The sequence below is a fragment of the Pelophylax lessonae genome (genome assembly GCF_965119305.1).
Source record: "Pelophylax lessonae genome assembly, chromosome: 10".
In the NCBI taxonomy this organism is placed as follows: domain Eukaryota; kingdom Metazoa; phylum Chordata; class Amphibia; order Anura; family Ranidae; genus Pelophylax; species Pelophylax lessonae.
In genome coordinates, this window is record NC_138777.1 from 41103406 (window position 1) to 41117113 (window position 13708).

The 13708-nt window shown below is 44.6% G+C and overlaps 1 protein-coding gene and 1 long non-coding RNA gene across 2 annotated transcripts in view; both read right to left on the reverse strand.

The window, feature by feature from the left end:
• The window catches only part of LOC309565207, a 1884446-nt gene that overhangs the window by 217217 nt on the left and 1653521 nt on the right, over positions 1-13708 (reverse strand). The gene's annotated exons all lie outside the window — the stretch shown is intronic.
• Positions 1-13708, reverse strand: part of TPCN2 (two pore segment channel 2) — a gene marked incomplete at its 5' end in the record, with an annotated part of 79341 nt that overhangs the window by 45687 nt on the left and 19946 nt on the right. Inside the window, 4 exons of the mRNA XM_082269963.1 lie at positions 625-724; positions 3425-3497; positions 9985-10091; positions 11644-11760. Coding sequence (XP_082126089.1) covers positions 625-724; positions 3425-3497; positions 9985-10091; positions 11644-11760 — 397 coding nt within the window. The remainder of the gene's footprint in view (positions 1-624; positions 725-3424; positions 3498-9984; positions 10092-11643; positions 11761-13708) is intronic.

Consider the following 13708-nt stretch of genomic DNA (forward strand, 5'->3'; position numbering starts at 1 on the left):
CGCTATAATTGTCTCAGGCAATTATAGTATTAAACAAAGGCACCCTGTCATCTACAAGCTGCAGTGGCTTCCGCAAGATGAAACAATGTTTTAAAGCCTCCAGCTTGTATATGATCCCTGTCATAAATAGATCTCATATTATGGGAAACCACTCTAATCGGTACCTAAAGGTTTGCAGATAGCAAAGTGGGTTTGGCATTTAGCAGCTGTGCAAAGAGTGGACTGGTAACTATAAAAAGGATATTTATTAACACATACTCAGCATGGGGATTTGAATTGGACAACATAAAAACAGATTGTGGCGATTGAAGGAGTTTATCTGATACGTATTTTTAGCAGCTTTATTGATATTGACAGAGTTACTGGGGCCAAGCTCACCTTCCCCAAGCTGGTATGAGTGCACATTACTTTAGCCCACGGTTAGGTATCATCTTGTTATTATAGCAAGTTAGGGAGGACATCTAATGACATCCCAGTCTTGGGTCTTAGAGTACACAGCGGTTCAAAAGCAAATTCCAACAGTATCCTACGTCTTATTTTTACATGAATCTATCCATCTTGCACATAATTATGCTGAATTTTTTCTGCCATCTCAGATTGTTGCATGAAAGAATAAGGCCGTACCGTCTGGATTATTGGCGGTTGTCAGCAGCACCAGGAGTGACGTAAGAGAGTCCGGTAGATTGCGGAAATATCTCAGCCATTCCACGTCCAGTCTGGAATCCTGCAAGCAACACAGAGCATAGAAATATCGGACATAACACTAATCACAACAAATGTCAATGTCAGCACTGTAAATAAGGGTGTATGAGAAATTATTCCAGCTACCAAAACAGACACACAATACCAACATTTCCATTTGGTAAATCTTATGGGTCTCCTTTCTATTGGCTGTATTGTTTGGTATTCTTCAGATGGACCAATTGGAGAAAACATTGTCATCTCCTAACCTTCAACAATCATTTCCACAAGAGTGAAACCCCGGCTTTCAAAAGGATCCCCAATACAGGTTTCCCAATAAACTACAAAAATTTCTCCAGTCTTACCCTTTAATGCAGACTTCCTTCTAGATCAAATGTATGTAGTCCCTTATACTACCTCTAGGTCAGGGGTCTCCAAACTGCAACCCGGGGGCCAGATGCAACCCTTTCCTTGCCTTTATCCGTCCCTTGGGGCACTATTCTATTCAAACAATAGGGCAAATTTCCTATCACCGACACCAACAATGTAATACTAACAACGGGATACTATTTTGCCCAATTGCAGCAACGATGGGTCATAACTCTTTCCAATGGCACCAACGATGGGTCACAATTCCTTCCAATGGCACCAACGATGGGTCACAATTCCTCCCAATGGCACCAACGATGGGTCACAATTCCTTCCAATGGCACCAACGATGGGTCACAATTCCTCCCAATGGCACCAACGATGGGTCACAACTCTTTCCAATGGCACCAACGATGGGTCACATTTCCTCCCAATGGCACCAACGAGGGGGCATACTTCCCTTTACTGACATCAACGGTGGGGCATACTTCCCATCACTGACACCAACGATGAGACATACTTCCCGTCACTGACACCAACGATGGGGCATACTTCCCGTCACTGACACCAAAGATGGGGCATACTACCCGTCATTGACATCAACGATGGGGCATACTTCCCGTCACTGACAACAAAGATGAGGCATACTACCCGTCATTGACATCAACGATGGGGCATACTTCCCGTCACTGACACCAATGATGGGGCATACTTCTCGTCACTGAAACCGACTATGGGGCATACTTTTCTGCTGCCCACTGACACTTAAGCTGGCCATACATTATACAAAATTTTTTTTTTTTTTTTTTTAATTTCCTTTAGATTTAACTTTAACTATGTAGTACAAGAGCCTGCCTGACTGCATACAAATTGAAAGGGTCTAAGTTTGACCCCATATTATATGGTTCTAGAAAATTTAAAAAAAGCAACATTGTGCAAGAAAAAAACTGTATAAATGTATGGCCAGCCAAACAATAGGGCACAGTTCCTCCCAATGACACCAACGATACGGCACAGTTCCTCCCAATGGCATCAAAAATAGGGCACTATTCCTCCCAATGACACCAAAGATGTGGCACAATTCCTCCCAATGACACCAACGATGGGGTAAATTTTTACTCCCACTGATGGCAAGACATTTAACACTCCCACTGGCCACAATCTGGCCCCCCTACTGTTTGAAGGATAGTAAACTGGACTTGTTTAGAAAGTCTGGAGACCCCTGCACTAGGTGTACAGGTTGAGAACAAAAATGTTCCATTCAACACATGAATCTAATCTGCAGAAAAATTATATCATTTTATTGCTCCACTGCTCTTACACCATGTATGGCACCATTTACTGTGAGTTGCTAGACTGAAGGGAGCTATGGGACTGATTTACTGAAGGCAAATGGACTGTGCACTTCTGCGCAGTTTCTCCAGAGCTTAGTAAATGAGATAAAAGCTTCACTTTAAAAAGAACACCCAATCACTTGCAAGAAAAATAAATACATAAATAATAAAAAAAAAAAAAAAAAAAAAACATTTTTTGCTTGGACAGGATTGGATGATGGAAGTCAAAGAGCTTCTCCTCATTTGCTAAGCTCTGGAGAAACTGCACTTGCAGAACACAACTGCACTAACAAAGTGCACAGTCTATTTGCTTTTAGTAAATCCCCCCGTGTGTCCTGGTGACATGGATGGGATTCCTAAATCATGCAGCTGGCTCTGTTCTATCATATTATTACAGCAAGACCCCCCCCCCCCCCCAAGAGGAGCCAATGTCAGTCACCTGCCTATGGCGACCCTTGCATCTAGGCATAAGTGTGCACAGCCTATAGCATTAGGATGTGCACCCCAAAGCTCAAACACACATGCCTTTCTCTGCAGCCTCGGCGGCACTGGACAGTGAATGAATGGGAAGTGCTCTGTGCTGAACTGCTTCCTGTTCATTCACAAACTGAAGCATAGTAAACACAGTTTACTATTTTTCAGTTATGAATAAACACAGTGAGCGAGTGTGTTGCATTTGCATATTTACCAGCCCCTTCCCCCACTCTCCATCTAGAAACACCCCCCACAGCAGCTGGGGAGAGGAGAAGAGGAAAGCTGGCAACAATGCTGGGCGGGGGGCCCAATATGGGGGAATCAGCACCGCACGTAACTGTCTGCCCAGGCACACCACCTGCGCACGCCTATTCATCTTATATATAAAGGGGGGTTTAGAAAAACTCATGATACCAGATTAATTTTTTTGAGGTTTTATGGTCTGAACCCACAATTCACACCTGGTAGTTGAGGCCATTTTTTCCCCTTAGGGGCAGCAATAGGTTACAGTCCTAAATCTGTAGAGGAGAACGTTGGAGCTCATCTCTCATTAGTAAGTTGGTTACCTTTGCATGAGCAAACAGCAGCATACCAAACATGGTGAACAGGCACAGATGCAAAGCCAGCAGCAGCATCACACTATTCAGAAACAAAATCTTTGAGTTAGTCTAATTTTAATCAACACACATGCATAATTACACTGCTCACCAATAAAATAGTTATCTTCAGCTAAGCAAGTCTATAACAAAACAAAAATTACATTTAAAAACCTTTTTTTCCTGCATCTCTGAAAACACATTTTGTTGAATTCAGCAGTCTTCCCAAGCAAGCAAGGGGACTTCAGGACTTTGAGTTATATATGAGGTCAGAGTTTAACCACTTGCCGCAAAAAATCACATACTTGCAAGTCATTCTGCTTCAAGTGGTTGTGCCAGGGTGATGCCTGCAGCTATCACCCCGGTACTGTTTTTTGAGAGCCGACAGTTAACTTTCTCTTGATGACCACCGTGACCTTCCGTCGCTCTGCCCGGGCTCTCCCGTCCCACTGGGAGGCCCGAGGGACCAGCCCGGCACTTCCGCCGGCTGGCCGGAGACCCAAACAAAGCCGGAGCCGGCTTTGATCGGGTCTCTGATCTAGTACCCCGGAAGCAACGTCACTTCAGGTTTACTGGAGCCTTAAAGAGGAAGTAAACCCTCCTCTGACACTTTCACCTATAGGTAGGCCTATGATAAGGCTTACCTATAGGTACTGCAAATATCTCCTAAACATGCACCGTTTAGGAGATATTTACCTTACATGCAGCCAGTGACGTCACTGGCGCATGCGCTCTGAAGGAACGGCCGATCGTGCCGTTCCTTCAGAGCCCCGTGCCGTGACCGTCGGCTCCCGCGCGGGAGTGACGTCACCGTGGCTCCGGCCAATCAGATGGCCGGATGCCGCGATCCCGTAAGACGGGCGACTGGACATGTCGCCCGTCATAGAGGTAAGCGAGCGGCGCGGCGGGGGCTCGTTCTAAGGTAAGTATTTGATAATGAGCTAGTATGCGATGCATACTAGCTCATTATCAGTCTCTCTTTCAGGATGGAAAGAAAAAAACATTTTTTTTTTCGGTTTACAGCCTCTTTAAAAGGCGCCAGATTTAAAAAATAAAAAAAGCCAGAATTCAAAACAGCCGTTTTGAATGCTTTTAAGTGCAAAAGTGGGATTTGGGTTCTTCTATACCCCAGATCCCCCCCAAAAAAATACCTGAAGTGATTATTGCTGTCACAAGGGATGTTTACATTACTTGTGAAAGCAATAAAAGTGATAAAAAAAAAAAAAAAATGAAAAAAAAAAAAAAAAAAAAAAAAAGGGGCAGGGACAGTGTAAAAATAAAATAAAATGTAAAGCCCCCCCATCCCTCCGTGCTTGCGTGCAGAAGCAAACGCATACACAAGTCGGCCTGCAAATGTAAAGTGTTCAAACCACACGTGAAATATCGCCGCAATTGTTAGAGCAAAAGCAATAATTCTAGCACTAGATGTCCTCTGTAACTCTAAACTGGTAAATACTAAAAATGTTTTAAAGCCCTGCCTATGGAGATTTTTAAGTACTGTAGTTTGTCGCCATTCTACGCAATGTTAGGTATCAATTTACTCGGCATAACAATCTTTCAAATTATACAAAAAAATTGGGCTAATTTTACTGCTTTGTTTTAATTCATGAAAGTGTATTTTTTCCAACAAATTGTGTTTGAAAGATCGCTGTCCAAATACAGTGCGACATAAAATTTTGCGATGACTGCCATTTTATTCTATAGGGTCTCTGCAAAAAAAAAAAATTATTATATATAATTTTTTTTTTTTTTTTGCAGAGACCCTATAGAATAAGGTTCTAAGTAATTGTCTAGGAAAAAATACTAATTTTAACTTGTAAGCAACAAGTGTCAGAAAAAGGCCCGGTCCTTAAGTGATTAAAGTATAACTAAAAGGCAAAACTTTGTTTTTAAGTTTTGGATACACTGGGGAGGGATTAGACAACTTGTCAGTTTTTATTGCTGTCCGTGTCCCCGCTAAGGAGATTCACCCGCTCTATTTAAAATTTAAAGTAAAAGAGCAAAGTAAGTAAAGAGAGAAAGTAAAAGAAAACTCCAAATTTTGGGTTGTCCCCAGCAAATTAATGGAGGGGAAATCTTCCAATAAGGACACTAGTTCTGGTGACCTGGGGGGGTCCCCAAAGGAATTTCCTTAATCTGCAGGTATTTCTTCTCACTTCCTGTTTGGCTGTAGGACAGGAAGTGAAGGTAAACCTCCACAATGGGACAATGATGGTGAAAAAAAAAAATCTGGCAGGGATTATAAGCCTCCCTTGCTCTATGCTATTTTTGACTTACCCTAAAATCTATTTCTCTGGTGTTTATTGACGGACACAACCCGATAGTCTTAATTATTGGGTTATACTGTCCTCTACAGGAGTAGGACACTAGGCAGAAAAAAAATAAATTAGGCTACGCCTATGGGCAGTCCCAGGGGGTATACTCCCTCTTCCTGATATAGGTAATCAGTTTTGTTACAAGCAATGTTAGAAGAATTACAACTCCACAGAGCGGTGGGTGCTGTGTTCATGAATGAACATCAAAGAAATGGATTTTACAGTAAGTCAAAAATCCCATTTTCTCTTTCGTTCATTGACGGACACAGCTCCTAAACATGACGGGTGGGAACAGAAAAAAAATTCCAATGCTAAAACAGTAGTCAAACAGGCAAAAGGAGCTCAAGCACAACAACTGGAGCCCACCTGAAAAAAAAACAAAAAAAAAAAAACAAAAACAATACACCCTCAAAGAGGATAAGGTCTCAACAGCAGCCTGCAAAACCTTGCGGCCAAAAGAAGCATCCGCAGATGTCAACACATCCACTTTATAAAACTTTGTGAAAGTGTGCACCGACTACCAGGTGGCCGCCTTGCAAACCTGCATCACTGACGCCTGATGACAGAAGGCCCAGGAGGCACTAAATGCCCTCCCTAGTAGAATGCACCTTAGGGAAAGGAGGAACCTGACCCTTGATGGAATAGGCCTGAATCACTGTCTGTCTGATCCATCTGGAAACGGTCGCAGAGGAAGCGGACAACCCTTTATGAGGTCCATCCGCAAGCACAAATAGTGAGTGGGACTTCCTGAAAGACTCCGTAGCTGCCAGGTACACCCTAATGCCCGGACCATATCCAAGGCAATTTCCTTTGGATGTTTAGACCTGGGACACCGGGAAGGCAACGCAATGTCTTCATTCTAATGAAAATCAGAGAAAACCTTTGAAAGGAACGACGGACAGGGGCGAAGAACCACCTTATCTCTGTGAATCACCAGATAAGGTGGACAGGATAACGCCATCAGTTCAGACACCTCACGTGCAGAGGTGATAGCCACCAAAAAGGCCACCTTCTGGGACAGCATAAGCAGGGAAATCTCCCGAAGGTTCTCAAAGGGAGGCTTCTGGAGGGCCGAAAGCACCAAATTGAGGTCCCAAGGCAGCTACAGAGACGGCAAGGAACGTCGGCGACCAGCTGCAACAGATCAGCGTACCAAGCCCGGCGAGGCCAGTCTGGACCCGCTTGAGATGACCGGAATCCATTCTGCCTTGATCCTGCGTAGAAGTCTTGGCAGAAGCTTGAGAGGAGGGAAGGCGTAAATCAGATGATACTGACCCCACAGGGCCACCAGCGTGTCTGTGGCATCCGCCAGAGGATCCCGTCACCGTGCTACAAAACTTCTGCACCTTTCTGTTGAGCCGAGACACCAATAGATCCACCTCAGGGATGCCCCACTAGAGACAACTGATGAAACACCTCCGGATGAAGAGACCACTCCCCTTGGTCCAACGCCTGCCAACTGAGGTAATCCGCCTGCCAGTTTTTGACCCCGGGAATGTGTACGGCGGAAAGGGCTGGAACTAACTGTTCTGCCCATCTTAGAATGCCGGCTACCTCCAGCCACCAGGACACTTTTTGTGCCCCTTAGTGAGAGACACAAGCCATGGTCATGGCATTGTCTGATTGAATGCGTACTGGACATGCCTGAAGATGATCCGTCAAATGGTCCGGGCAAAGTCTGATAGCTTAGAGTTCCAAGAAATCAATCGGTAGTCTGGACTCTTCCAGTGTCCAGATCCCCTGAGCAGAATGCTTGCAGAGGATGCCTCCCCAGCCGGATAGGCTGGCATCCGTGGTGATGACTGTCCAATACAAGGGGAGTAAAGAGAAGGCACCACTCAGTGAAGCAGTAATAACAAATTTATTAAGCTCATATCAAGACTTGCAGAGTGTGGCTGCGGTGAACCGCATACCTTACAGAAGGACCGTGCGGCCATAGACGAGGAATGGGCTCAGCTGTTTAGATTCTTTTGAGGGAATTTTTTAGAGTGGTGTTCCATTTTACATTATTGTTATATATATATATATATATATATATATATATATATATATATAATTTTTTTATTATTATTCATTTATTTTTAGTTTTTTAAATATTTTTTTTTATTATTTTTATTTTTAAAAATGTTCGCTGCACCATGTGCCTGGTATAAACTAGTGTATGGTTATGTATGCTAGTATTCATAGTTTAATGCCTTTTAAATATTGTTAATTTTAAATTGATTTGTCATGCTTTGTATGTTTCATATACCAACATTGGGGCTCGAGTCCTCCTGATTCGGGTGTCCCCGGCTTATTGGCTCCATTTCCTGTTTCCCCTTTGTTAATTGATACTTCCGTCCAGCGCTCTTAAGTGTCCTGCGTCTGGCCGTGCATTCTATTGGTCTGAAGAAGGAGCTGTTGTGAGCATGCTCCGAAACCGGTAACCGCCCATGCCTCGTCTACGGCCGCACGGTCCTTCTGTAAGGTAAGCGGTTCGGCCGCAGCCACACTGATTCAGCCCCAGGATTGGTTTAGGCTGCTGGCAGCTTCCACAACGGGTACACGGTGAGTTAGGAAGGACGCCGGGTCATGGGGCTCCCCTTTTTGCTTTTATGTAAGTCTTGATATGAGCTTAATAAATTTGTTATTACTGCTTTACTGAGTGGCACCTTCTCTTTACTCTGCTTACATGTGGGATCTCGCTTAGGCCCTGTAAGAGCTGCACTCGATGATAGCACTAACACTGTGCTTTTGGAACATTCATCATCAGTCTGGTTAACATCTTACCTATCAAGACTGTCTGGAACAAAGGACCCATCCCCCAGCAAGAACGCCCATTCTTTTTCCTTTTGCAATTGTCCAATACAAGGGGAGGAAGGATTTGCCTAGTCGAAGCCCTGGAGCACGAAGCCACCATATCCAGGACACCTTCGTTCCCCCCAACTCAGCCGGATCGGATTGTCCAGAGACTGCGGAGTCTTGTCCCATCTGGCCAGAATCCCCCGTTGCAGGGAGCTCGTATGGAACTGTGCAAACGGAACCGCCTCAAAGTTAGACACCATCAGGCCCAGCAGCCGCATGCTGGTGACTGGCACATATTGGAATGTGAAGGTAGGCATCCTTGATGTCGATAGAAGCAAGGAAATTCCCCTGACGCAGGGATGCCACCACCATGAGAATGAACTCCATTCAGAACTTCTGCACCCGCACAAAGCAGTTCGGCGCCTTGAGGTCCAGGATCAGACGCACTTTGCCTTCCTTCATGGGAACTGTAAACCGGTTTGAGTAAAAACCTGAAAACATTCCGAAGTAGGTACCTTACTCTTCTATAGTTTTTTTCTGCCTATTCAGGAGTAAGGACCTAGTTCCTTGCTGGGATCTCTGGTCCTGGCAATTTTTTTCTTTTTAGATTGGGTTTTTCCTGTCAGAGCTACAATCAACTGCCGGACTGGGCGATGGGCTGGATCATCTCGATCCAGTGGTCTTAACGCGAGGTCGCATACAACCGGGTCTCGGCCCGAGTCGCAGTGTTCCTCCTGGCCGACAGCCCCCCCATGTCAATGGAGAGGGGGTTCTGTCAGGAGTGGTGCCCACCCAGGTATTAGTATGGGGAGTAGCTGTCCCCCCTCTCCCCCTGGAGGGTGGTTTTGGGGTGGACATGGGCCCCTCCTCCTTGGGACAGTCGGACCCCCGGCCGCGTGGGGCCGTCATTTTGTTGTAGCCTGTGTGTTTCTATGCACGGCAGTCATGTTTGTGTAGTCACGCAACGATTTTGCAGTGGTTTGTCATTGATCTACTTTAAACATTACAGAATACAAAGGTGACAGCAGAACAGAAACTCAAACAAATCAGATTAATATGTGTATAAAGCCAAAGGTTTGTTTGTGTTATTTGTAGGAGAATGGTTCTCCCTGGTCAGTATTTTTTCAGTCCGTGGGACAACGGGGAGAGGGGGAAAGGGGATTTCTCTTCACTTCTTCTCTGATAGACACAGTAGGAAGTAAGGGAATTTCTCTGCAAAAATGAAGGGGGAAATCCCCTCTTAGACAGTTGTCATCGGAAAATGTGTCCCTATTGCAAGATTTCCCCTCTATTCCTGTTAGTCCCCAGGAAAAAAAGAGAGGGTGAGTATACCCAGCGAAGGCACAGACAAAATCCTGACAAGAGGTTATAATGCTTGACTTTACATATACTTTAAGAGTGGAGTTAGAAAACAATGCTGGGTTTTATTACCTCCCCAACTCTGGCAGGGTTCTCCTAATGCACTTCAGAGTCTTTTTCATGAGAGATGAATTCTGGAGAAGGAAGAAAGGCCGCAGGAGTCTTCTAATTCTTACTCCCTGAGAATGATAAATCCCAAACATAAAGGACATTGCAGAGAGAAATGCATTATTCAAATACCAAAATCAATAACATAACAGTGTGACCCATAATACCGATGTGCTTCAGATACCCCGGAGGAAATATTTTTCATGGGGCATTTAGTTAGTGGCCATCATGGGATCGCAGAGCAACATTTATCGAACCAATGCATTTTATGGCTTTGATTACAAAAGTTTAAAGTGACACTTAAGTCATTAACAAAGTAACACTTGCTCTGTGCAAAAATAACGCACACAAATATCTCTTCCTTAGAGTGCCTCCTGTAGCAAGCACGCACCAGAATGTGAGTGCTCCTGTCGAACCCTATGCAGAGCCCTGTGTGTCTAGACACACACACAGCACCAGTAAGCTATGCTCCCGCCTTACAGGGGTTTGACTGACGGCAGCAGGAGCCCATGGCTCTGCTGCCCTTGGTTTCTCTTGCTAAAGCAGTCTGTGAGGGGAGCGATGCCAGTGCTGGGCACAGTGCTACAGCGGTGACATGGAACCAGGTAGGGGTTTAATGCAGAGAATGGTAAAACACATTCAATCATTCTTTAGTACTACTATAAGAGAGTGTAAGAATGCTAGAACCTTTTGTTTCTAAGTGGCTATGGCTCTCGGGTTTTCCGTCTCTCTTCTACAAATTAAAAACCTCAACTGAAAGCACATTTAAAAAAATACACAAATAATGCAGTCATGTTATCAAGAGTATTAAAGTGGATTTTCGGCCGCTTTTCACCTCTTGCCCCCCCGCTTACCAAGTAGTCCAGGTGGCATACTTTAGGTGTTGTCCCACTGACATCCTCTTATATTCTTGCCACCTCTTGGTCCGGCGCCATCACGTTGATTGCGACATCATCAATAGTCCCGTTGGCTCTTCCTGGTTTAGGTGGTGTGCCTATCGATGATGCAGTTCTAGACCCGCCCCCTCCTCCTTTCTGAATGAATCGCTATGCCCCCTGGGATATGCGATGTGCATATCCCAGGAGGCAAAGGGAGGACAGTGCACATCATTCGTCTAGGCAGCCGACGTGCAAGATGGGACGCAGTTGTACTTTTTTCATGAAAAAGACAGACCTATTCTGGCAGCGAGGGGGGAGGAAGGAAATATCTCCTGAAGGTGAAGATCCACTTTAAAATGATACGGTAAATACTAGTAAAAGTGCCGAATTGGCACCATCCTCCAGCAACCCTTTCTACACAAGCTGGGAGAGGGAGGTGTAGAATTAGGGGCCAATTAGGAATGCCCGACAAGGAACATGCTGACAGAAGGAGAGAAAAAAGATGATCTCATCAGTATACCGCTGCTCCTTCTCTGTCCAATCACAGGCTTGCAGTAGGGAGGTGACAAAGCTGTATTGCTTTGCTGCAGTACATGAATGTCAGGACACCAACCCAACTGTCTAGCAGGGCTGCATATCTCTGCACCCAACAGATACAAATCATCTTCTGTGTATGTAGGCCAAATATGTATTTAGCAGTTTGTATGGAGGTCTACTTTGAAAAAAAATGGTGTATGTCCATTACCTCTCTGCACATGAAGCATAAAGACACCGTCCAATCTACAACGGAAACCGAGAGAGCCAGGATATAACACAGCAGCCACTTGTTCTTGATAAACTCATTCCAGCCGATTAGATAACTCTAAAAGGGGTATACATATAGTAACATAGTTAGTAGTCTGGCTGAAAAAAGACACAAAAAGTCTATCTAGTTCAACCAACAGAGGGGGAAAAAAAAAACATAATATATTCATACACATATATATATATATATATATATACACATACATACATATATACACACAGCTCAAAAACATTTAAAGAACACTTTAAAAAACACATCAGATCTCAATGGGGAAAAAGTATCATGCTGGATATCTATACTGATATGGACTGGGTAATGTGTTAGGAAGGAAAGGATGCCACTTTATTTGATAGAAATGAAAGTAATCAACCTACAGAGGGCTGAATTCAAAGACACCCCGAAAATCAAAGTGAAAGAATGATGCAGCAGGCTAGTCCATTTTGCTGAAATTTCATTGCAGCAACTCACAAATGGTATTAAAGTAGTTTGTATGGTGCCCACATGCTTGTAAGCATGCCTGACAACATCAGGGGATTGCTCTTAATGAGATCACAGATGGTATCCTGGGGTATTTCCTCCTGGATCTGGACCAGGGCATCATTGAGCTCCTGAACAGACTGAGGTGCAACCTGGCAGCATCGGATGGACTGCAACACAATGTCCCAGAGGTTTCCTATTGGATTTAGACCAGGTGAGCGCAAGAGCCATTCTATGGTATCAATTCCCTTATCCTCCAGGATCTGGCTGCATACGCTCGCACATGAGGCCGGGCATTGTTGTGCACCAGAGGAACCCAGGACCTACTGCGCCAGCGTAGGGTCTGACAATGGGTCCAAGAATTTGATCCCAATACCTAATGGCAGTAAGGGTGCCATTGTCTAGCTTGTTAGGTCTGTGTGTCCCTCCATTGATATTCCTCCAGAGACCACCACTGGCCCACCACCAAACCAGTCATGCTGAACGGTGTTACAGGCAGCATAACATTCTCCATGGCTTCTCCAGACCCTTTCACGTCTGTCACATGTGCTCAGGGTGAACCTACTCTCATCTGTGAAAAGCACAGTGTGCCAATGGTGGACCTACCAATTCTGGTATTCAATGGCAAAATGCCAATCGTGCTCCACAGTGCCAGGCAATGAGCACAGGGCCCATTAGAGGATGTTGGGCCCTCAGGCCACCCTCATGAAGTCTGTTTCTGATGGTTTGGTCAGACATTCACACCAGTGGCCTGCTGGAGGTAACTTTATAGGGCTCTGGCAGTGCTCATCCTGTTCCTCCTTACACAAGAAAGCAGATACCGGTCCTGCTGAAGAGTAAGGACCTTCTATGGCCCTGTCCAGCCACAGCAAACCTTCTGGCAATGGCATGTATTAATGTGCCATCCTGGAGGAGTTGGACTGCCTGTGCAACCTCTATAGGGTCCAGGGATTGCCTCTTGCTACCAGTAGTGACACTGACCCCTATCCAAATGCAAAACAGTCAGAAAAGAGGAGTAGGAAAAAAAAGCCAGTGACCTTCACCTGTAAAACCACTTCTGTTTTGGAGGTCGTCTCATTGTTGTCCATCTTGTGCACCTGTTAATTTCATTAACACCAAAAGCAGCTGAAACTGATTAACAACCCCTCTGCTACTTAACTGACCAGATCAATATCCAACGAGTTTAAATGACTTATACTCTGATTAAACAGTGTTCCTTTAATTTTTTTGAGCAATATATATAACACATACATACGTACACACACAAGATGAAATCTTTTTCCTCTAGACGTAAAGAGTGCCCCCATGTCCTCTGATGCCCTTAAAGTGAAAAACTCAACACCAAGTTCACTATATGGACCCCTTATGTATTTATACATGGTGATCATATCCCCCCTTAATCTACTCTTCTCAAGAGAGAATAAATTCAGTTCCTCTAATCTTTCCTCATAGCTGAGCTCCTCCATGCCTCTTATCAGTTTGGTTTCCCTTCTCTGCACTTTCTCCAGTTCCCCGATATCCTTTTTAA